Source organism: Anas platyrhynchos, chromosome 1 (assembly GCF_047663525.1).
Source record: "Anas platyrhynchos isolate ZD024472 breed Pekin duck chromosome 1, IASCAAS_PekinDuck_T2T, whole genome shotgun sequence".
NCBI classification, from domain to species: Eukaryota; Metazoa; Chordata; class Aves; order Anseriformes; family Anatidae; genus Anas; species Anas platyrhynchos.
The window spans coordinates 133155308-133178912 of NC_092587.1; the positions used below are offsets into that span (position 1 = coordinate 133155308).

The 23605-nt window shown below is 36.0% G+C and overlaps 1 protein-coding gene across 9 annotated transcripts in view; it reads right to left on the minus strand.

Moving 5' to 3' along the window:
* STS (steroid sulfatase) overlaps window positions 1-23605 on the minus strand; it is a 115253-nt gene that overhangs the window by 81520 nt on the left and 10128 nt on the right. For 3 of the 9 annotated variants that reach the window (XR_003493445.3, XM_027447410.3, XM_027447429.3), the window contains 3 exons: window positions 9292-9444; window positions 6284-6405; window positions 3614-3736 (listed from right to left, as the gene is read on the minus strand). Coding sequence is in view for 8 of the 9 variants with exons in the window: in XM_027447410.3 (XP_027303211.2) it covers window positions 3614-3736; window positions 6284-6405; window positions 9292-9444 (398 nt within the window). In the remaining variant the exon portion in view is untranslated. Of the gene's footprint in view, window positions 1-3613; window positions 3737-6283; window positions 6406-9291; window positions 9445-21597; window positions 21885-22956; window positions 23056-23605 lie in introns of those variants that run through there. The other 6 variants (XM_027447424.3, XM_027447415.3, XM_027447431.3 and 3 more) reach the window with 4 other exon arrangements.

The following is a 23605-nucleotide window of genomic DNA, read 5'->3' on the forward strand; positions in this document are numbered from 1 at the left end:
TTACTATTTAAATGATTGCAAAGTCTCTGAAATTGCATTCTCCCTCACTATATATATATATGCACACTTTCATATATGAAAAAAGTAGTAAGGAGTAAATTGCCAGCAAATACTGCCTCTCACAGCAGTTTGTCTCATTAGGAAATTATTCTAATTCTGCAGTAATGGTGGACACTGACACAAGGAAATGGTGAGTTTGATTCTCATTATAGTGGCATAATCTGTGTTCATGCTGATTAAAATAAGTATTTAGATAATTCATTCTGTGACTCAAGTACAACCCCTTACCATATGCTTATGCATTGATTAGCACAATGGACCTAACTGTTTGGTAGCTGTTATTTAAAATGTAATGCAAAACAGGGAAAAATCAAATTTGGTTATGCTTCTAAATATACTTTATGGTTAAAGCAATGCTCTTTGGTACCAGCAATGAAATGTGTTGAATATTTGACAAAACTTCCAGTGTCACCTTTGATAAAACAGATAATTTATATTGCTGGGCCAAATTTTATCTATTCTTTCTAATTTAAATAACTAAATATGTCCAGTGTTAAGTCAGGGTATGTGATACTAGAGGAATTAAAAAACCCAAACCCAGTAAGCCTTCAACCCTACTTCTAGATATGCTTGGTAGAAAATACATGAAAGAAATAAAGCACATACAGAAATCTCCCTTTTCCCTTAACCATTCCAGCAAAAACTCTTCTGCATTTATAAGAAAAGTTTTGATGCAGGCAGTTCTGGGCATCTCCTGGGCCTAAAGAGCAGCACTTCTACCTTTGACAGTGACAAATGAAGGGTCTGCAGTATCAAAGAGGGTGAAGATGAAGGTTAGTTCTGATTTTTTGAATCAGTATACAACACGTGGGCTCAGTAATCATTATTTCTCTTTCACAAATGGCAAAACTAAGGTATGACACGTGAATGACATTTGCCGAAGTTCACTCATTGTCATAAATTTACCTTACTGTCTTTATGAAATAATTGTAAAGCCAGATGTCTAGTGAGTTCAGCATCTAACTATTCTCACAAGGTTGGATGAACGAAGTAAATACAGTGGCTTGCAACCATGAATGTACAGAAAGTTTTAAAGATTTTAATTTTTAATTTCCTGCTTTTACTTGTCAAATTCAAAGCACCTATATGTAGGGAAAAAAAAATGAGATAGAAACTTAAACAAATAAAATACATTTTCGAGGTCATTTAGTATGATACAAACAATCTTATTTAAACTGGAGCTCAATAAAACTAGACACTGCAAGCAAGGACAGAAGAATCTTGCAACAACACTTTAAAGACAGGGGACAATATAGGACTTATTTTTACCAAAACGTTTTTAGCAAGCACAACAAATTCTTCAGTATCAAGATGAACTTATGCTTCAGAAAAGATTTGCTCAGAAGCAACTTACGATAAACAAAGGAGAGAGCAGGCTAGCTGGGCCTAGAATAGAAGCACATGTTCAAATTACACTAGCAATTGTGACTGAAGGACACAATTGCCATTTTTTAAAGGCTGATGAGGTTGAGTGTTTTGATACATCCTGCGCTACTCTGAAAAAGCAAGTGATGATTGGGTCCACAATACATTTGTTTTGCTTCTTTAACTTCATTTATCATCATCTTTGCCATCCTTGTTACAATGCTCTCACATCTCTCCTGAAGTCAAGCTGCATAGTTTGGATGTTTCAGACAAGCATTAGACAAATTTCAACAGATTCCACCAAGCTTATGAGATAAATTTATTCTGCTAATTGTACATTATATGAGTACCTTACTTATTTGAAACCTATGCTTTTTTCACTCACCTTCTGTCACTATTAACATATCTGCAGAGCACAGGCAATGCAATGAAAGACAAATAGACATAAGAAGGAAGTCCTTTTCAGCTAAGAAACCTCATCTGGAATTCAGTTATTCAGAATCCAAAATGCTGGGCAGGCTGCTATAATCCATGTTTTCCCTCTACTTTTCCCTCAGACAGTTGAAAAGAGCAGTCTGAAGACTGAGTCGTATATGCTAATAATCTTTCTTTTTGTACAGTTTTGTGCTCTTCATATAAATGATAAGATACAAGATGCAGACAAAAATATTTTATGTGCTCAAATAAATGTATTTAAATTAAATACATAGTAGGAATGATAATATAAAGTATTAATGTATACAACATTATTGTAACATTTTAAGCTGTTCTATTAAAAACAAAACAGCTCAATTAATTCTACTGAATAGATTCAGACAGTCTTATATTTCTCACTACTGTGATAGTATGTCCAAATATTACAACATCTCATTCTGGAGGAAAGGTATGAAACCCAATTTATCAATTAGTATTTTAACTTTGAAAATAAGCTATATAGGTGGCTTTTAAATTTCTTTGGATGCTAGACAACACATTGAATAACAATTGTAATTATGTATAGCTGTAGATAAAACAGTATCAATGTATTTATAGCAGTAGTTAAAACAATACCCATCTATTTTCAGTGCAATTTTTGGATTATGAGTAGCTATTTCCCACAAAACATAATAATTTCTTGTTACTATTTAGGATCCTTAACTGGTGAGACAGTAGAAATTCAATGTATCTGCACTTTTTGAGAAAACTTGGTTTTGTTGCAGATCTTCTGAATTTGTCTGCTCCTGCCAGATCTATTGGATGTCACCTTCTGTGTGTCACGGGGGAAGAGCAATGAGGTAAAAAAGTGTATACATAAAATAGATTTATAGCTAAAATGTATTTAGGGATGTATCAAGCAAGAGGAAACATATTCAGAGCAGGAAAAAAAATAAAAATAGAAAGGAAAATGCCTTTAGAGAGGGAAAAAATGTCCTTAGAGAGTAGAGAGGAGAGAAACTTGGTGAAAAAAAAAGAAAGGATGGCACAGGTCTGAGGAATAGAAAGGCTTCAAATTATCCTTATGTCAATCCATCACTAAAGCAGGATTTGACAATTAATTGTTTGGGAACTGCTGAGTTAGACTGAACAAAGCAAAGACTCCCTGACCTAGAATAAAACGATGTGATAAGAATGCCAGCAGAGACAGAAAATGGGCTGGTTGGGAATCAGAGTCTGCCTATCTAGTCTTCAAATCTACATATCTTTTCTTTTTGTCATTTACATATGCTTATCCTTAATTTTAATACTCTTCTTGATTTTTTGGAAGTGTTCATTATACTCTAAGGGTATGGTAATATTACATCTTATGGTTTCATAGCTATCATTCAGGCCACTTGAAGACCTGTTCATTAAACATCATGGAGATAACTTCTGGAGGTCTAAGTGGCAAGCTGTCATATTGCAGTGACAGTAGTTAAAAAAAGAACATTAACTAGGTCAGCACCCCTAAATGTGTATTACATGTGCATAAGCATTACAGTGCTTATTACAACTGTAAAAATGTGTTTGTTTGTTTGTTTTTTTTGTCAGTCTTCTTTAATTGAATATGGATCAATAAGAGTTAACTCCATCATGAACATGACAAAATATATATTTTTTTTCTACTGTAGTTCAAATATACATGCACTAATTATATTTCTGTTAAGGTATTCTGTTTTTCTGTTTTGAATCTGTTGAATGAAAAAAATGCTGTGTATTTATGCAATCTTACCTATTAGAGCTGTTGCATAACCTCTTTGCTTCAGGAGTTTTGAAAATGTTATTTCTTCAGAAGGAAGTCCACCAGAAGAAGCAGAAAATAAGAAGACACCAACTCGTGAAAAGGCAGCCATTCCTAAATATAATGAAAATGAATGAGACAGATGATAGAGTGAAAGTTTTAATTCATTCTTTCTGCATGCACATTTTTGCTTTAAGTGGTATCACTTAAATGACATATTACTAGCAGTCACTGTGAAATGCAAGTGGGAGATACTATCATCTATTTAGTAAGTAAAGTCTTTCCTGTATTTTCACCAGAAATTGAGAAGTAGAGAAAAAGAAAATACTCTGGGTGTAACTGTGGGGGCAGCCATTGCATAAAGAGCTGCAAGCCTTTCTGTAGGTATTCTGAAGTATAAAATAACTGGAAGAAGTTGAGCTAGCATAACTTATTTTTCTTGTACACAGGAAAGGATTGGAGCTGAGGACTAAGCGAGAGTACTCCCAAATTTGACTCCCAAAACTCCCACTTCCCTCATATGTGTTTTTCTACATGATCTTAAGTTTATTTGAGAGAAGTCAGTTGAAGGAGGGCAGTTTTACAGCTAGGCACATAAATACCATGAGGTCAGAAAAGAGGAAGAGAGTCTGATTCTAGACTTAGCTAGGACACTCAGCTTTCAGCTTTCAGTGTTCCACAAACCAGTGCACAAACACACATGATTAATCAATACAGTACTGAGTGCGTTAAAGCAGAATCAGGCATCAGCTAGTACAACATCTAAATAAAGCACAGTAATTTCTATACACTGAAAGTCTGAGAAACAGAAACCTGAGCTTATAGGCTATTCTCAGGATGAGGAACTTGAAAACTCAGGTTCATGAAAATTAGATCACTGGGATTCCAGATGAGAGCTGGCTCAGAGTACAGACAGACAGAACACACAGTATCTATGCAAATCTGTGCAGATGTATCTTCAGGAAGTCTGAATTATGCAACTTGGATGATTACAGTGCCAAAGTTACATGATTGATGTAGACAACCAGAATCTTCCCTCAGGTATCCATTGTGGTTAGAAGAAAAAAAGACTTGTTAGACTAGTTTATTAAAGAGATCTCAACCTACCTTTCAAATGCTGACTACATTTTTTTTTTCATCCCAGCCAGCAAAGTCAGTTTTATTGATCAACGGTTTAGGCAGCTTTAGTAAGCTATACATATCTATACTTCATTTCAAGGTGTACTTTTATCTTTCGTAACTGTAATCAATATAATTCCTTTAAGTTACAAGAAGCAAAGCACTGAACCATTTTTATTTCTTTTTCACCATTACTTTTCTCTGAGCTTGCATCTCATGAAATACCACATTTTGGAATATTTTTCTGTAGTTTTAGGAGTTTTACATTTCTATCTTCCTTTTCCATACTGTGGTTCTAGTACCTTCTACAATTATTCTGTACTAGTTCTTCACTGGTGTTTAAAAACAGTCTGTATTTAGCAATTTCATAATTTAAGACAAAGTTCAATTTTCCACATACATGGAAATGATTAGTATGGCTGAAAACAGATCAGTTAAGAGAAAAAATCAGTTCAAATGCTAATTTTTCATAAGTAATAACAAGGATCATAATGGAAAGTGACCTGTGGCTTTACCTATTGTAAATATTAATAGAAACATAGCTGTAAAAGGTATATAAAATTTTCCTTTGCAGCTGAATGTAATGGAAAATTTAGCAAGTTATATTAGCTGGCACTTTTGCAGAAGCTTGTTACTTGATTTGAATGAACATGAACGTATCAAGTAGGCTCCAGAGTCTTGCTTTGCTTTCATTCCCAGAAGCAAGGACAGGATGTTTTATCACTAATGAACAAGTGATCTGATTAATGTATAATGATCCTTGCTAAAAATGATGTTGAGGGAATGTTAAAGTTGCATGGCTAAGCACTGAGGGGCTCAGTCCCTGCACACAAAAATAAACAGACTGGTTCTGTATTGTCTCAAATGGGCTTTGGTTTTAAAAAGTAATAGAAGTTACATGTATTCATAGGATACTTAACAATGTGTATGGGAAATATGGAACAAATGGAACAAAATTACTTAGAAAGAAGGGAGATTTTTTTTGCTTTATTCACAGTTTTAAGAGTTTGTGGAATATTTTAACAAACTGACTTTTTTCTTTTTTTTTTTTTTTCTTCTTCCCATAACCAATTAGTCTAAACCAAAAGGTTTCATACAAATAGAAATATTGCAGCAGGAGAATTTAAACTGGTTTCTTCCCTTGTGTCTTGTTAAAATCATCTCTGTAATATTCAACACTCAGCTGCCACCAACACCCTAGGAGAAGCCTAAACACAACTGAACAGGCAAAGAGCTCACAGTCTTTGGACAGTGGATGAAGTCAATGGAATAGGCTGCTCCTTCCATTGAATAACCACAATCAGATTTTCTCCTCTGTATTAAAAAAAGTCTTCTTGATAAAAAGCTATATTGTCATGCAAAGTCTTCAGAAGTGAAATGATTTCCCGTTATATAAGATTTCAAATGCTGACCAACTTTGCTGAGCTTGATTAGGCACTTAAATGAGTACCTAACCTGGTTAAGACACAAAAAAGGCCAGGGAAAAAAGCACGCTGTTTACTTGAATAAAACATATATATAAATAAATTATTCAAATTTTACCTGATCTGATTGGATATCTCCCTGTCAGGAAAGCTGCCCTGCTTGGAGTACACAGTGGGGATGCTGCTATATGCTGAGTAAGTGTCACTCCTTCCTTTGCTAGCCTGTCAATATAAGGGGTTCTAGAAAAACAAAAAATAATTGGGAAAAAAAAAAAGAGAGAGAGAATACACAGATATGATTATTTGGAAATGGGCATGGTTGAGATCAAGGCATCTGAGGCAAAAACTACCAGGAAAATCAAGACTATTGTATTCAAATTATCAAAACCATGGTGGTCTTGCAATATCATACCAAATATTTTTACACTGGGTGTCAACATCAAACTGAGACACCATGGCATTGTGCCAAAAATATTTTTCCCTTCTTTCACCTGGTCTTTGTGGTCAGTACTATACTGTAACAGATGGACATGTTGTATTTCAACCCTTCTTAATTCATTCCTTGAACTATGATTGTAACTCTGTTATATGGCCTTTCTGCTTCTGCAATAGGGAGGGAGAGGCTGAAAAAAGTTGTGCTTCTTCATTTCATACTTAGTGGCGTTTTTCCCTTTCCCCAGCAAAGTTTTTGTGTATGTGGTGTTATCTGATATTAAGAGAGATTCAGATGGTCGTGACTTGGTTCTGGACTCTATATTAATGATGTTTACAGATCAAGTCTGTAATATTAGATCCAGGAGAACATCCAAGTTTCCATATCTGCAAGGCAGTTTTCCATATCTGCCTTGTCTGTGACCTGGCTCAACATGCAGATCAAAGCTGGTTGCTGCAGGAATAAATCTATGCCCTTAATTCTACAGGAAGAAAACTACAAATGCAGAATGGCCAGGACCTGCAGCATGCTCAGGTAGGTCCCTGACCTACAAATACTAATACTAATGACCATGATCTCAAGGAACACTAGTCCCTTCATCTAGCTTGGATACAGTCAAAAACATTAATTTTCCAACAGAATTTTTGCTATTACTAACAACACATATAGATAGCAAGCAGTATGATGGAATTTCCTCATACTCCAAAGATGTAATTCCGAATCATCACATCAGATAGTTTAGTATTCGAACAGTGTTGTATATACTCTTTTCCTTTTTTAAACCTAGAAAATATAACGAGTTCTTTCTGTTTAGTTTGCCTTGCCAGAAGTTTTCACTTCCAACAAACTTCAACAGAAACAAGAGTATTTAACCCATGACAGGATGGTACTTGTAGTCTGAATTTTATTTTTTTTTATTTTAACTTGGTAAAAGCTTAATTTTGAACCACTGAAACGCAGCAACTAGACAAAACTTGTGCTTTTTAAACAACCATCATACCCAAGTTTGTAGTAAGGATCATACTGGGTGACACTGCTGAATTAATCAAGTATATTAACATTGGGTTTAATGAATTTAAATGACTACAGCACAAAGATAAATTAAGAAAAAAAAAACCACAGCACTTAATTTCCAATTAGTGAGAAGGTCATTTCAAATCACAAGAGTGCTTCAAAACATGGTTAATTCATATTTGTGCCAAATAATTTTTAAAATAGTTGATTTTATTTTGCTTTTCTGTAATCACATTGGGTTTCCGTATTGGGTTTACATGCCAAGCTTTTGGTAGCAGGGGGGCTGCAGAGGTGTCCTCTGTGAGCAGAGCCCAGCAGCTGCCCCATGTCAGACCAGAGCCAGTTCCAGCCAGCTCCAAAAGGGACCTGCTGCTGGCCAGAGCTGAGTCAAGGAGTGATACTGGGTAGGCTTCTGGGAGAGCAGAGTTAAGAAAGGGAAAACAAACAAAAAACCTTCTGTGCAGCAGCAGCTGGGAGAGAGGAGTGAGCACACGTGAGATAAACAGTCTTGCAGACCCCAAGGTGAGTGCAGCAGGAGGGCAGGAGGTGCTCCAGGCAAGCAGCAGCAGTTCCCCTGCAGCCTGTGGAGAGGCCCCTGGTGGAGCAGGCTGTCCCCCTGCAGCCCATGGGTCCCACATGGAGCAGATCTCCACGCTGCAGCCCCCCCATGGGTGGAGGAGCCCCCGGTGGAGCAGGTGGATGTGGCCTGGAGGAGGCTGTGGCCCATGGAGAGCCCCCGCAGGAGCAGGCCCTGAGCTGGAGCTGCAGCCCGTGGAGAGGAGCCCACACAGGAGCAGGGGTCTGGGGGGAGCTGCCGCCCACCCGTGGGGGACCCGTGCTGGAGCAGTTTGCTCCTGGGGGATGGACCCCGTGGAACGGAGCCATGTGGGAGCAATTCTTGAAGAGCTGCTGCCTGTGGACAGCCCCCGCAGGCTCAGTTGGGGAAGGACGGCATCCTGTGGGAGGGACCCCACGTGGAGCAGGGGCAGAGTGACCGTGAAGGAGCGGTGGAGATGCAGTGTCAGGGACTGACTGCAGCCCCCATTTCCTTTTGCACTGCACCCCTTGGGGGAAGGACATAGAATAAGGTGGATGGGGGGTAGGTGTTTTGCTTTTAGTTTCTCACTGCTCTAGTTTGCTAGTGATAGGCAATAAATTAAATAATAAATTAATAATAAATATTAATCTCTTTTGTGCTGAGTCTGTTTTGCCCATGGTGGTAATTGTTAAGAGATCTCCCTGTCCTTATCTCAATTCATGAGACTTTATTCATGTTTTCTTCCCTTGTCCTTTTGTGGAGTGGGAGTAAGAAAGCAATGTGGTGGAGCTTAACAAACCATCAGCATGAAACCACCACAGTTGCTCTCTAAATTCTGTTTATGATGCAACTTTTCAGCAAAGTGAATGCATCAGCTAAGTCTTTTTGCTTTATTAAAAAAAAAAAAAAAAAAAAAAGAAAGGAAAAAAGAAAGAGAGAGAACAAAGGTTGAGTATTCTATTCTGTGGAAAGGTTATTAACTTTTGAAACTTATAAATTACCTATTACAATCTCAGTTTTTTAATCTCAGTTTTTTCTTTTTTTTTTTTTTTCTCTCCTCTTTTTTTTAATCTTTTAATTTACAAATACATAGAAAGAATTAAATATAAAGGTATGACTCCCCTCAGACATATCATCATACCTTAAGGTTCTGTTCCCATAACATCCCAGGTCTCCAATACCAAGATCATCTGCCATCAGCAAAACGACATTGGGATTTGAAACACTGTAGGTATGGATGCTATTTATGGCATACTGGCAAACTGTTAGAAATAACAGGAGTCTCATCTTCTTCCTGGTGTATAAGAACAGGAGGAAAACATAACATATATAGAACTTTTCTTTTTAAAATTAGACTGTTGATCTAATGCAGTCCTATTATTGCCATGGATTCAATAGGGAAAAAAAATTAGATTCTCTATTTTTATTTGGCTTCTTTTTCTTAAGAGATATTTAACATTATTTTCTCTCTCATAGTTTTTAAAATTAAAAATGCATCTTTTAAAATACAGCTCATCACTCCTTCCAAATCTTTACAAAGATTAAGCTTTTAAATAAATAAATAATAAAGAAAGAAAGAAGTAATTACAAACTCAGTGATAGTACTTTTGTGTACACAGATGCACTACACAGCAATAAATCACAGCAATATAAGTGTTTTTTTTTTTAAGTTATAAATGTGATTTGAGTAACACAGAAACTGAAGTCATTTAGAAAATTTAGAAGGTTCACTGCAGAAAAAAAAGTTCATCAATTTTACTACTGAAGTAAGTGACTGAATTTTTCTTCAACAAGAGGAAAAAATTTAGCTCCAGTTTCTTGACAGAAAGAAGTATTAGAGCAGAGGGGATAAAGAGATGCACTACCAAGTTACTGAAAGGAATGTTTCAGAAAAAAATATTCATAAACATCAGGGCCTATAGTAAAATTATGTAAAAATATTTGATATCATATCCCATTGTTCTACAAACAAAGCTCATGCTTTATCCAACTTCAAACAGGAAGAGTACTGTACTGTACACAGTGCTACATACAATTATATTCTTTTATGATAAGAGCACAGTTTATTTGTAGATGTACGTGCTATGAATACTACTTTGCCTAAATAGGGACTTGTCAAATCTCTGCTTTAAACTGCATTAACTGTGCCCTGGCTGAACTTGAGTGCCTCAGGCTCTGATGGACTATGTCAGGTATAACCATTAAAAGAGAACTGAGACTCTCTTTTGCCCCTAGTAATACTGCTATCTTTTCTGGATTCAGGCAGCCTTTTTCAAACACAAATGAGGCACGAGTCCCACCTGCACACTGGATTATGCTGGGACAGAATTGAAAGAGGAGGAAACCTTCCAGGTTCTGTTGGGGTAGAAATTTGAAAGTGAGAGTGAAAAAATGAACTAGAAACAAGAATTTCCAGAGAGAATGGGGACAGCAGGTCAGGGAGGAAGAAGTTGTAAATCAGTGAGTTATGGCAGATAAAAGTAACTGGAGAGAAGATAAAGAAACCACAACTGGAAGAGCCTGTACAAAGAAACTAGACATCAAGGGAGTCAGATTTATAAATCAGTGAGGTGTGGTGGGTAAAAGTATCCATAAAGACAAAGTAGTCAGAACTGGTAGAGCTTGCTCTGACTTGAATAAAAAGCAAGGAAGGAAACTTGAGACCCAGCTGGAATGAGAATTATGGTTTGAAATAAGGAAATGTCAGAAGGTTTAAGAAGCTGAAAGAAATATTACGACAATGGATAGACAAACTGAGGAAAAGAGGTGTGAAGTAGGAATATGTGGGATGAAAAGGCTGAGAAGCTATGATTAAAGAAGAAGAAAGGAACTTTTTGGAAAGAGACTCCACAGATAAGACTTGGGACTGACAAAAATGAGAAGAGATCAAGATACAGGGGATGAACTAGACTTCAGGTTCCCAATATTGCCCTTCTGTGAGACAGCAGAGGTGCAAATATGATTTAAACTCTTTTAGTGCCCGTTCACATACAGGTAGAACACTAATAAGTATATTAGCTATTTCTAACTGCTTACTGTACACTTTAAAACCCATTGACCTCACTTTGATGCCAGTGCTTGGGGTTTAGACTTAGCTGACCACACCTAAAGATCCTTGCAGCAGCTGAACTTTACATGGTTCATTTCATGGACACAGTTTATGTTCTTTCAGACATGAAAAATACACACACAGACTTTAAAACACTAAACACAGTTCTGCTTGGCTAGATGCATCTAACCAACCCTTCCTCAAGTTACAATACTAAGGAAAAGGCATAGCACCTTTCACAGTGCACTTTTAACCCATGCAGTAAGTTTACCTTTCTTCCCTGAAAGGATAAACATATGTGACTTGCTTCCCACGTTCTGTAAGTTAACATCTAACACACTGATCACAGGGACAACCTAAGTAAGAATCTTACGTTCCTGCTGTTCAGACTGCTAGGGACATTGGAAAGGGTAACGTGTATATTGGTGACACTTTATACAGAGTCGCATGGACATTCATGGGACCTGCGCATTTACTTCACAAAATTACTAAGTGCCCTCAGTACTGCAGTAGGCTTCACGTTGTCTGAATAAAACCTAGAAATATACACTCCTGCCACTGATAAAACCATCATTTTACAGGCATCAAGCTAGATGGTTTTGTAAGTATTACAAATAGTAATTCCAAAGTTTAATTCAGCTGATATAAACAAAACATCCTGTGTTTTAATCGGAAGGTACAGAGCTATGGAGAGTGGTATTTTTGAGTATGTAAGGGGTCTTTAGTCACCAATGAACATAAAAAAAATAATTTTCATTTAACAGAGCAGAGTTACTGTTAGAAGCCAGAGTAGCAGCTGTATTTTATTTTCCAGAATTAAATAGTGAAATATTTTAGAACTGAACTAACTACTATTTACCTGAATTTTAAAGAGATCTCAAATCTGGGGTAGAAACTAAAATCAGTTGAATAATAGTTTATTCACTGAAATACGTAAGAAAATTAATCACCTTTAAGGTCAAACTTTAATATCTCCTGCTGTGTATTTTATATAGCCTCTTCATAGAATATTTTAGAATAGAAAATTTATCCTGAAGGAGTATCTGTAGAGGCTCTTACACTTTGGATTGTTTGCTTCCACCTGATAGTGAAGTGAAAACAAGGAAACAGAAAAAAAATAAATCCAAACAACTCTGATTTCTATGATGTAGTCTCTCCACGGCAGACTTGCATGCATCTTGAAGGGATGTGCATGAGAAGCAAGAAAAATAGGATGGATGAAATTGAGTGGAACAGACCACAGAAAAGAAATATGGAGCACAGATATGATAAGAATGGAGCTCTGAGAATGCAGAGGTACATCTGTGTCACGCAACAGTGAAAAGTAAGCCAAACACAGAGAGAATGATTACACCAAATCAGATGAAGCTTTCAACTAGCCTTGTATTTGTTCTCCAACATCTGCCAATACAAATGTTTACAGAAAGAACACAAGAAACTTGGCAAATATATTCTTCTAGTAATGTAGCCTACTAGCTTTTGGAAGTCAGTATTTAGGGTATTTTGGACAGGAGAATAGTCTCCTGTTCAAAACAGGGATTCAGTAGGCCTCTGTGAATGTTTTTTCCTTCATGAATTTATTTTAATCCATTTAGAACTAATTAGCATTTCTTGCATTTTTTTTCCTTTTCATTGAACCAATTTGTTTTTTTGACTTCCACAACATTCTTTATATGTTGCTTCATTAGGCTTCAGCTTTGAAGGCTTTATATTCTAGATTCATGTGTCAACATTATTCCTTAATTGTGTATAGGACACATAAGCGCAATTTTGAATCTCTGCTTCATTTCCTCAGGGTATAATAGGACTAATAGTACCTCCCGTCTTACCACGGTGGCTTCTAAATTGTGTAGATTTATAAAGGTGCTTTATTTCCTATAATGAAAGTCATATAAGAATTTGGATTTCACACATGCTGTTTCAATCTATAGTAATTTAAATACTGCATGTAAACATCCATACATGCATACACATCAGCATATGTATGTCAGTGTATACAGTGTATACACATATCCTACTTTTGCTACAAATCTTCAAATTACATTATTGGGATTCTAATACATATTTTTTTTATTTGTATTTTTGTTTTTTTAAAAAATAATGTTTAAAAACCAATAGACAAAAACAAAAAATAGATACTATCCATTATTTATTGATATTTCATATGGATTTATTGAACACGTCTTTTAAGTTCCAGTTTAAAAAAAAAAATAAAATGTTGGCATATCATAGAGAAACTGAAGACTTGTCTTTTTTTTTCAAGATAATTGGCTGAAGATATGGCTCACTGTTTCATCCTTATCCTGCATCTCTTACAAGAACGATTACATGAAAATCTTTCAAACTCCTCTTCCCAACCAAATCATCCCAGCATTTTTATGTAGCCTGATTAAGCGATTTATCTCTAAAGTACTCTTTCAATATCACAGAACCCTTTGAGAAAATGCTTAATATATTTTATCCTTGAAGGTATAGTATTTTCTGATGAAATAAGCAAGATTTAAAGATATTCACTTCATTAAAAAATGCTGTGCTATCTTTAAGCAGTATGCAAAAAAAAAAAAAAAAGATTTTACCTTACTTAACTGAATGCCAGAGCTCCAAAAATTTCCCTAGGTGTCACAACAACTACACTGTAAGCAAATTAGAAGATGACCCTGCCTCCTCTAAAATTCTGGAAGAGAACTCTAAAATTCTGCAAAGAGAAAATTCCTCAGCTTCAAGATAAACAAAATACAAATTATTTAAATTTTAACAAATAATAGTATTATATACTATTAATAACTTCCTGTTATTACTTTAAGATTCATTCAAATGCCTCAGTTAATTCCTCTCTTACTAGCCAGCCATAATCTGTTGCATCTTTTATGTCGTAAGACATTGACAAGAAAAGTAAAACTATACCCTTTTGGCCTGTCCTGATGTAAATTAATTTAGACAAACAAACACTACTTTGCATTTGCAACAGACTAAGACCATGCAGAAAGTCAGTTATGACATCCTATTAACTCAGTCTCAGATATTATTGCTTTTTTTTTTTTTTGCACATAATGTACAGAAATGAAAATCCGTTAAGTTAGTTAAAGCTGTCTCACTGTAAAACATAAATTTTACCTCATACGAACTTGGAAAAACATAAGAATAAACAAACATATTTCTTGTTCAAGCATGACTATTAATTGGGTCTGAATCAAATCTAGACAAAGCCACAAAGCCCTAATCAGATCTAAGTTTAGGTATCTTTTAAAAATGATCTCTCAAGGATTTACTAGTTTAATTTCAACTAAATTACAGAACTTAACATCAGTATCAGTAAACATTATTTCTGTAAATTGTAAATTGTTACCTGAATGGAAGATAAAATTATTTTATTTGTACAATTATTTTATTTGTAATTTAATAAAAAGCTCAGACTATATAATTGAGATATGCACATTAAAGCATATACTCTTTACCATGATTAATGTTTAACAACATTCCTTTTGTTAGCCAAATAATCATTAGAAATTTTCACTGGAACAGGCTGCCCAGGGAGGTGGTGGAGTCACCATCCCTGGAAGTCTTTAAAAGACGTTTAGATGTAGAGCTTAGGGATATGGTTTAGTGGGGACTGTTAGCGTTAGGTCAGGTTGGACTCAATGATCTTGAGGTCTCTTCCAACCTAGAAATTCTGTGATTTTGTGATTCTGTGAAATTTTATTTTTAACTCTGGGCTCTGGTCAGCAGTATAATAAAGGAGAATCATATGACCACACAGGTAGTCATCCTACTTGTCAGTTATCCACCATCCTGAGAGATACTTTTTTTTAAAAGGTTAATCATGAATAACTACTAATGACAGTATCATGCCATTTCCCAGAGACAAGTGTTTTAAAAAACTAAGAGAAATCTTTCTGGCTCAGTAATTGAACATTATTAAGATGTGTGAGCATGTATGAAAGAAAGATCTCTGTTCTGTTTTTGCAGTTCACCACTTCAAAATGATTTTAGGTCAATGTTTCTCAGCATGTGTTTCATGTTTAGCTTAAATATATAATACAATACCATTAGGTTTTGATGGAACAGAAAGGTAAGAAGACGAGAGCTTCCTTTTTGAAATCCGTATCAGCGTCAACATATATTACATGATAATGACAAAATGCGCAAAGCTGTTGACATACACTATTATTAAAATCTATTTTTATGTGTATTCCTATTAGAATAAGGACTTTATAATGCTACATTAACCAGTGTAATATGACACTTGCTTAGATACTTCAAGGGCTTAGCTAAAACCCATTCGTGTTATCTAGCTTAATGAATAGTTTTGAAAGCTGTTAAATCAGGTTTTTAGTATATACCAGAGCTAGATGATATGTGAAACGGCTGTTTCAATACTGCCTTTTACAGGAGTGCCAAATGGACATGAGAGAGAAGAACGTGTGACAAAAACTTTATACTTTTTTATTTTTCCAATAAGCGAGCAGATAAAGATTGTACAGTTCTATAACTTTGTGAGGTTCACAAGCGGAATTAACGGAAGAATTTGCTTACGTCCATTTGATATGGACTAACATAAAAACCGTAAGTATCACCTCATTGATTGGTTAGTCTCTTCATTTTCACCTAAGCAGAGCCAAATTGGTCAAATTTCATTCACATTCATAGTACAAAAATGTTTGATAAGGACAAAAATTAACACATATAATACTGGACTAAGACAGTAAAATCCACCATTCACTGCCTTTACATGGACAGTGCACAGATCTGAAGGTTGGTATGTAAGTCACGATGTAACTGTAAGTTAAATGGCCAACCCCTTCCTGAGTTACTCACTGGCATCCTCTGGAGTCTGTCAAGATCAAAGCTTTGGATTTTATAACATAGTATTATTGCACTTCCCTCTATCTACAACCACTTTTCTAGTCAAAATGGTTTACTACAGAAATTGCTGTGAAATGGCCAGTTAATTTTTCTTTGCTACATAAAGTTAGCAAGTAGCACATCGATAAAATGATCCAGTATGCTATACTGTTTCCAAAAAGATGTTTTATTTAAAGAAAATAGAATCTGTATTTGCATAAATTTGTTCTGAAGTGTAAGATTATTATTTTTAAAACAGCTCTATTGTTATTTATGCTTGCCTTATGACAGTACTCAAGGAGTCTTAACACAGCTTATTGTACCAGATATAAAAATTGAAAAAAGATAGCATTCAGGCAATGTAATTTTACCTATGTGGAAGTTGAATGTCTAGATGGTGCATGCCAACTAGGCACTTATGGTGCAAACCAATCCATCTGAATTTATTCATCTTAAAGTTATGCATTTAGTCTGAGTTAATTATCTAGGCTTCCTCTCTAATTAACAGGAAGAGACAGGCACCTGAAGAGGATGATTCAACTCTTCTTAAGATTCGTATAATGAAATGTTGAAAGTGATGTTCATGATCTTTTTCCTCAAAGTAGAAAGAGAGCCTGAACACCTAATTTAGACTAAATCTATATGAAAGGAACAAAGTTACATGAAATTAATCTCACCTTGATAGTGGGTTGCCTGTGTGCATTCACCATAAAATACAAGGGGAAGAAAAAAACTATCAAAAAACACCTTTGTGTAATAAACAACCAATATACTCTTCCATTAATATAATGTGCTCTACCAACCTTACTGGCGTAACAACTTCTTACTCTGTGTAATACCACTGAAATATGAGAACTAGGGACAATTCTTCATGAGTTTTAGCTGCAAATTTTTTCTCCAAGGGAGGCATATAACTAGTTTTCCTTCACAGATTGTATAGTAATCTGATGAATATTCTTAAATACCCTATTCTTTCATTACTCTCAATTAAAAATAAGTAAATAAAATTGATATGAGTGATTACATCCAACAGCAAGGATTATTTTATAGAAATACTGGTAATTTATTCTCTGAATAAAGTCAGCTATAGCTGGCCCTGTATTTAAGTTACAATCATGAGTGTGATCAGACAAATAAACTGTATCTCTGACAGACTTCTGACAGAACAGAAATTACATTCCCTGCTGTTACCTGATCCAGATGATATTTCAAGGAAGCTGTTGTCAGGGATGACCAACCAAATGACTGTGAGTGTTACCTGATTGTGGTTCACAGCCTCCTCCCTGCTGCCTTCTTGCCTTTATGCTACACATGGGAAAACCACAGCAGCCTGTGACCAGCCAGCCACTGCTAGAGCTGATTACCTTATTTCACAAGGTCCTTGCCACAGAAGAATAAAACACCTTAGCTCCTGACATATGACAAGAACAAGTGTGTGATTGTGCATGGGCACTATCCAGCGGTTCATGTGGAAAGGATACCTTTTAGTCATGTCACTGGGATACAACTACCCCATGCCCAAGTATCACACATATCCCTCTACCCCCCGTCACACTATGGGGGATGTGCTCATTCTGGCCATTGTGGTGCACATGCCTGTTGTGTCATGTCAAGTGTAGGAGGAAGGAAAACAGCAGTGCACCTGTCATATGATATATAGATATAGATATGTTGATCATTTGATGGTGAAAGGCATACTGTAATCAACCCTTGCATTTCTCCACTGTTCAATCCATACCACTGCAAACACTTAGCACTACTGTACTAAAAGATATCTAAAGTAATCAAGAAGAAATGGTTGTGTCTAGGTGGCCAATTTTTGGTGGGGTGGAGGGGCTGTAGAGTGGCCTCTGTGAAAAGTGAATAAGGGCTGCCCCAGCTCCAGCCAGCCCTGAAACATGGTCCTCACTGCAGAGCACAGCTGAGCCCATCAGCCATTCTGGTGGTGCCTCTGGGAAACATATTTAAGGACAAAAAATACTGATGAGGAGCAAACAGGGAGAGAATGGGGAGAGGACAGAAAGGGAGGAGGAGGAGGGAACAACACAGTCAGAGCAACAGGAGATGCTCTGTTATGCCTGGGCAGGTACAGGCCCAAAGGGTCCACAGCCCATGGAGAACCCACATGAGATCTTAGGAAAAGAGTAAGAAACATGGAGTTGCAGAAAGAAACTGCTATGCACCAGTGTCATCCTCCTGCACCACCCATTGCCTCTCTGAAGGAACTGGGTGCAACCTGCAACAAGGGAAGGGGAGAGGTGTCTGGAGTGAAGCAGACTAGAACGGGGAAGGAGAAGAATCTGAAGTGAGGATGAGCCAGGGAAAGAGGAAGGAAAGTATTTTCCCGAAGTGTTTAAATGTTTTTCCTTCTTTTTTGTTTCCCAGTACTCCAATGGGTAATTAAATATTTGTGCTACCTGTAATCCATGAGATTTCTCGCTCCTGTTCCTATTTTCTTCCCCAGCCCCACTGGAAGGACAAGAAATGAAAGAGCAGCTGTGTGGGTTACAATTAAAAGGGATAAATAGATCCAATGGCAAGTTGTTGGTTAACTAAAATTTTCTTTCCTATGATTCAATCCATTCAGATTACAAAAGCAAGCCTTTTACCAGAGATAGAAATGGCAAAGCTTTCTAAGTAAAAAATAAATCTGTCTGAGATCAGCTGATGTGTGGTGTTTCTGGTGTAAGCAGGAGGCTCACAATATTAAAAAATAGCTTTTCCTTTCTCTTCATTTGCACACGCGAGAGATATGAAGAAAAGATTAAGTGTAACACCTTATTGATGACCAAAATTACTCTCTTCAATTTCTAGGACAATGGAAAACTTATTTTTTTGTTACTTTGGTCACAAAACTAATTCAGAAATTATGTGTTATTATTTCTGTAATAGAAGAAATATTAAGGGGCTGATGTATCCTCATTCTGCAAATAGTCATGAAATTAGTTTGGAATTTTTTTTGATGGTATACTTTCTAGTAAAATAAAATAAAAATATAATGAAAAAAAAGTATGTCACACATTATAAATGAAATTGTTCTCTTTTATTTTTACATTTAGAAAAAAAAAAAAAAAGGCCTGTTTAGCATTTACAAGGTAAAAACAAACCTATTCTGTTGTTCTTTTGGGCAGGGAGATACTTTTACTATGTTATTTTGAGCAGGCCTAAAAGATCAGCTCAAACCCCCAAGTTTTTATGACCTAATGCAAAATTAGAACAAAGAGAACATAATTATTCATTCATTATTTTTATTCTGCCCCAATTAACATGGTGACAAAAAAAAACAGAAACGTAAAAAAATAAAAATAAAAAACTAGTAAGATGGCAAGCCACTTTCTAACCAGCTCTAATATAAAGATACTCCAGCAGCATTGTTCATTGTAAACATTAAGCAGCTTTAAAATTAAATACTAGTATTGGAAAACAGATGTAGAAACAAAAGGTAAAGATCATGAAGTTAGGAAGTCTTAAAAACCAGTCTTTAAAAACTTAAAAACTAATATATTTATCCTGGAGAGAAGACCTGTACAATTAGGAAAAGAATTATGAGCTGGATAGTTGTTATATAGCAGTCTGATTGCAAGCTACATAGATCAGTTTCTTCTCCTAAAAAATGTGCAAACCAAGTGGAAAAGACATTAACAAAATAATGCATATATATTAGTCAACTTTTTTTCTGGACCTTAAAGATTTAAACCTTTACGAATTTCAGAATCAAAAGAGCAGCTGACTTACTCCCCCATCAAGAAAAATAAAATAAAATAAAATAAAATAAAATAAAATAAAATAAAATAAAATAAAATAAAATAAAATGGAAAAAAAAAACAACCTTGTGAATATACTTGGCTGGGCAAAATATCTGATGGACACTTTAAATATAGGATTAGGCAGCAGTAAGTGTTAATGTCTTAAAAACAAGGATATCTGAAATACTACATAATTCTACAGCTAAAAATATCTGCTTATAATACTAGAAGAAGCTAAGTGGTTTCTGAAAGTCTAACTTAAAAAAAAAATCTTGACCAAACAGCATAGAAATATGTATATTGTATTTCAGTAATATAGGATGAAAAGTCATGTAATACATAAAGTATCAAGATTTCTTCTGTGTGCCCCTCAAGAAAATTCTTGCTCCTTCCTCCCCTCCCCATTCTCTCTCCCTTTCTTTTCTCTAATTTTTATTCCCTCTTTCATAAGGACTGTAGAAAACTTTTAAATTCTTGCTGTTAAAACAAGAATTTAAAAGAACATCATCCCTTTGCACATATGACCTAAGAAAGACAAAATCCCAACACAACAGACTGAATGAAAATGATCATTAGCTCAAGACTATATTAATTCACTTCATTTTCACCTTATTTTGTATGACATTTTAAGACCATAAAGAAATATAAAAAGTATTCCAAATGGCTTTTTTTTTTCATTTTCTTGTGGTACATCAGTATTAACTTTCTTTTAACATTTGAACAGTTTCTCAGTAATAGCTCCAGGGGTCTCATTATCTTCTGGCCTGGACTGGAGCATGCTGCAAGTATGTTTGAAATGAACAACATGCTTTTTTAATCATATCAGAATCTCTGTAAGTAAGTTTTTATAAGTAAGTACATTTTTTGCACTCTGTGCATAGGAATGACACATAGTTTTGTTTTTAAAGGATGGATTCTGTTTATCAGTGAAAAAGAACATACAGTATTTTGTCCAACATGCATTTTTCAGGACTAGTAGTTTACTGTTACTGTTAGACAACTGCTATAATAGACAACATATTCAGTTGTCTATTATAATAATTGATATGAACAGGAGATGTGACTCTTCCTAAGACTAACTTTTGTAAATGACTAAACGATATCTATCAGCTTCTTATTTTCTTCATCATACAACCAGTTCTGTCAGGAGTGCGGTATGTAAAAATTACACACACACACACACACACAAAAAAACAAACAAACAAAAAAAAACAAATAGAAATCTAAATGAGGAAATTATAATGCTAATACTTCTAATTAAGCACACTTTGTAACATTAGGGATTTTGCAAGAAAGTGTGTTCGCATGCAAACACCAGTCTGGTTTGTTTAGGACAATGTCAGAGAAAAACAGGTGTGTGAGCTCTGGGCCCTAAGATTTCCTTCTGAGTATGGCTCATCAACTGATTCTTTAGCATGTCAGGAAAAAAAAAAAAAAAAAAAAAAAAGAACAGGACATCTTTACACCTTTGCCTTTTAATTTCAAACAGTTGTCAAGGAAGCAAAAAATACAAGGCCATTATCATACTGAATCTGAAGCAGTTCACACTCACACCTGCACAGCCCTAAGTGTCATAGCCACAATTCTTGTTAAGCACTTCTCAGCAACCCATCTCAAATGTTCTGACTTCTCCAATCCCTCTTCTCACCCTAAATTAATTTACTTTCATTCCTCTTCGTCCCCAAACTTCCTTTTATAAAATCAAGATAACTATTCTGCAGTTCCTAAACCATGTCCTTATTTCTCCAAATCGCTTCCCACTCAAGAAGCCCATATTAATGTGCCATTAATACAGATTGAGACTGAATACCTTTTGAATGCAGCTGCTTGAATCCTCCAATTTTGCTTGCCCAGGCACTGCTATTACCACTGGCACTCTACCATTACTACTCTTGATGCTGCTGCTCCTCCCTGCTTGCCGTCTCCACAACTTTTCTCTCCCTACCACGCATGCCCTTCCACTGGGCAGCAGTATGCAATGCTTCCTATTGGCTACTGTGGCTCTCCAGGTATTAGAACAGCCTCAGCTGCTGGTCTGACAGGGATTGAACACCCAGATACAGGACCACACTTCCTGAAGTCCGCCTGGAGAGTACCCTAAGGACAGAAGCAGAAAATATGTTTGTGAGAAAACAGGACGTATAGAACCCATATTATTAATGAGTCATTGCAAAACTGCATAGCAAGCAATACATGCGGTCAGATTCTGCTCAACATGTGTTTTGGTTAAATAGGCTTCTCCTCTTTCATCTTCCTTCCTTCTCATCTCAAGTGCCTGCCCACAAGTAGTCCTTCTGTAGAAACCTGGCAGCTACAACCTATTCAGAAGCTATGAGATTTGCCTTACCTTCTTTCTTTCTCTATCATTCTTTGCCATACTCTCTATCTCAGTGGTTCTTCTTATGCATACTGTCTTCTTCGTAACTGTGTTTACCCCCAGTTAGCAGGTTGGATGTGTGTGAGATTACAAAAGGAGAGATTAGACTTACTATCACCTAAAAAGTTATAGTTAAGTCTTACACATTTCCACATTTGAACCAGAGATTTTGTGAGATTATACTGCACATAAAACAAGGTCACTTCAGAACTGCAAGCTTATTTCAGAATGTAGCCACCTCCAAAACTATTTAACAATTTATTTCCACTGGATCTTGAAACATAGTCTGTAATCAAAATTACATACACTTTTAACATTACTTTTTAAACAACTAGAGCTTAAGTGGTAAGAAAAAATCCACTGTTGTACTGCTGGAATATGTTCTAGTTCACAAGGACCCTGCTTTATTTTTCAGTCAAAATGCTTTCAGAATTCAAGTAAAGCTTATATTCTTTTTAACCCACTGTAGGCAGGAAATGTTCTACTCCACTGCAATAATGAAGTGCATTTTGTTGAAAAATAATTTGCCATTACATTTGGCAGTACCTTACAGACAAGAAAAGACAGTATCAGTATTTCTTTTTCTTTCTTGTATAAAACACATTGCATTAAGCTAATGAAGAAAAGACAAAACTGCGTGTTATTACTTCACATAATTGCTAATTTCCTGTCATGAAATATTTGCTTTGAGCTGTGAAAGAATATGAGCTCCAACTATAGATGAACTCAAAGTTTAAAAGGAAAAAAAAAAATATATATATGACAGACGTGGGAGTGGAAGGGGCATTTTACCTTGCAGCACGGAATGGTTTCTGTTTCTGCCTCTAGTTTTCACACAAGATGTCTGTTCTCTTATTATTGGTAAATGGGTGCAAAGTCCAGTCACGTGAACTGAAACACAAGGGTGGAGGGGGAGAAAAAAGGACAACACTGAAAAATGACAATGTCTTGTTATACAACACCTATGCTGCTTTTTGGTAAGAAACTACTTCACTAGTAGGGAACAATTTCAATGTGTTTTCATAATGCATATACATACAGGCCTAACCAAGAACCCATTTTAACTTGTTGCTGAAGATTTTCTGTCAGGCTTTTCAAATGCTACTGACATTGCATCTATACTCTCTGTCTGGGATGGAGCTAACTTTCCCTGCAGCAGCCCATACAGTGCTGTGCTCTGCACTCGTAGCTGGAACAGCAGTGGTATCACACCAGTGCAGTGTCTATTGCTGCACAATACTGGCACTGCATCAGGACGCCCTCCAACCCTCCAAGAGCCAACAGGCTGGGGGGGTGGGAAAGAGGAAGGGAGGGGACATCACCAGGGCAGCTGATCTAAACCAACCTAAGCGATATTCCGTGCCCTATAATGTCACACTCAGCAATAAAAGGCGGGAAAGGGGCAGGAGAGGGGGCTCGTTATGAAGACATCCGTCCTCCC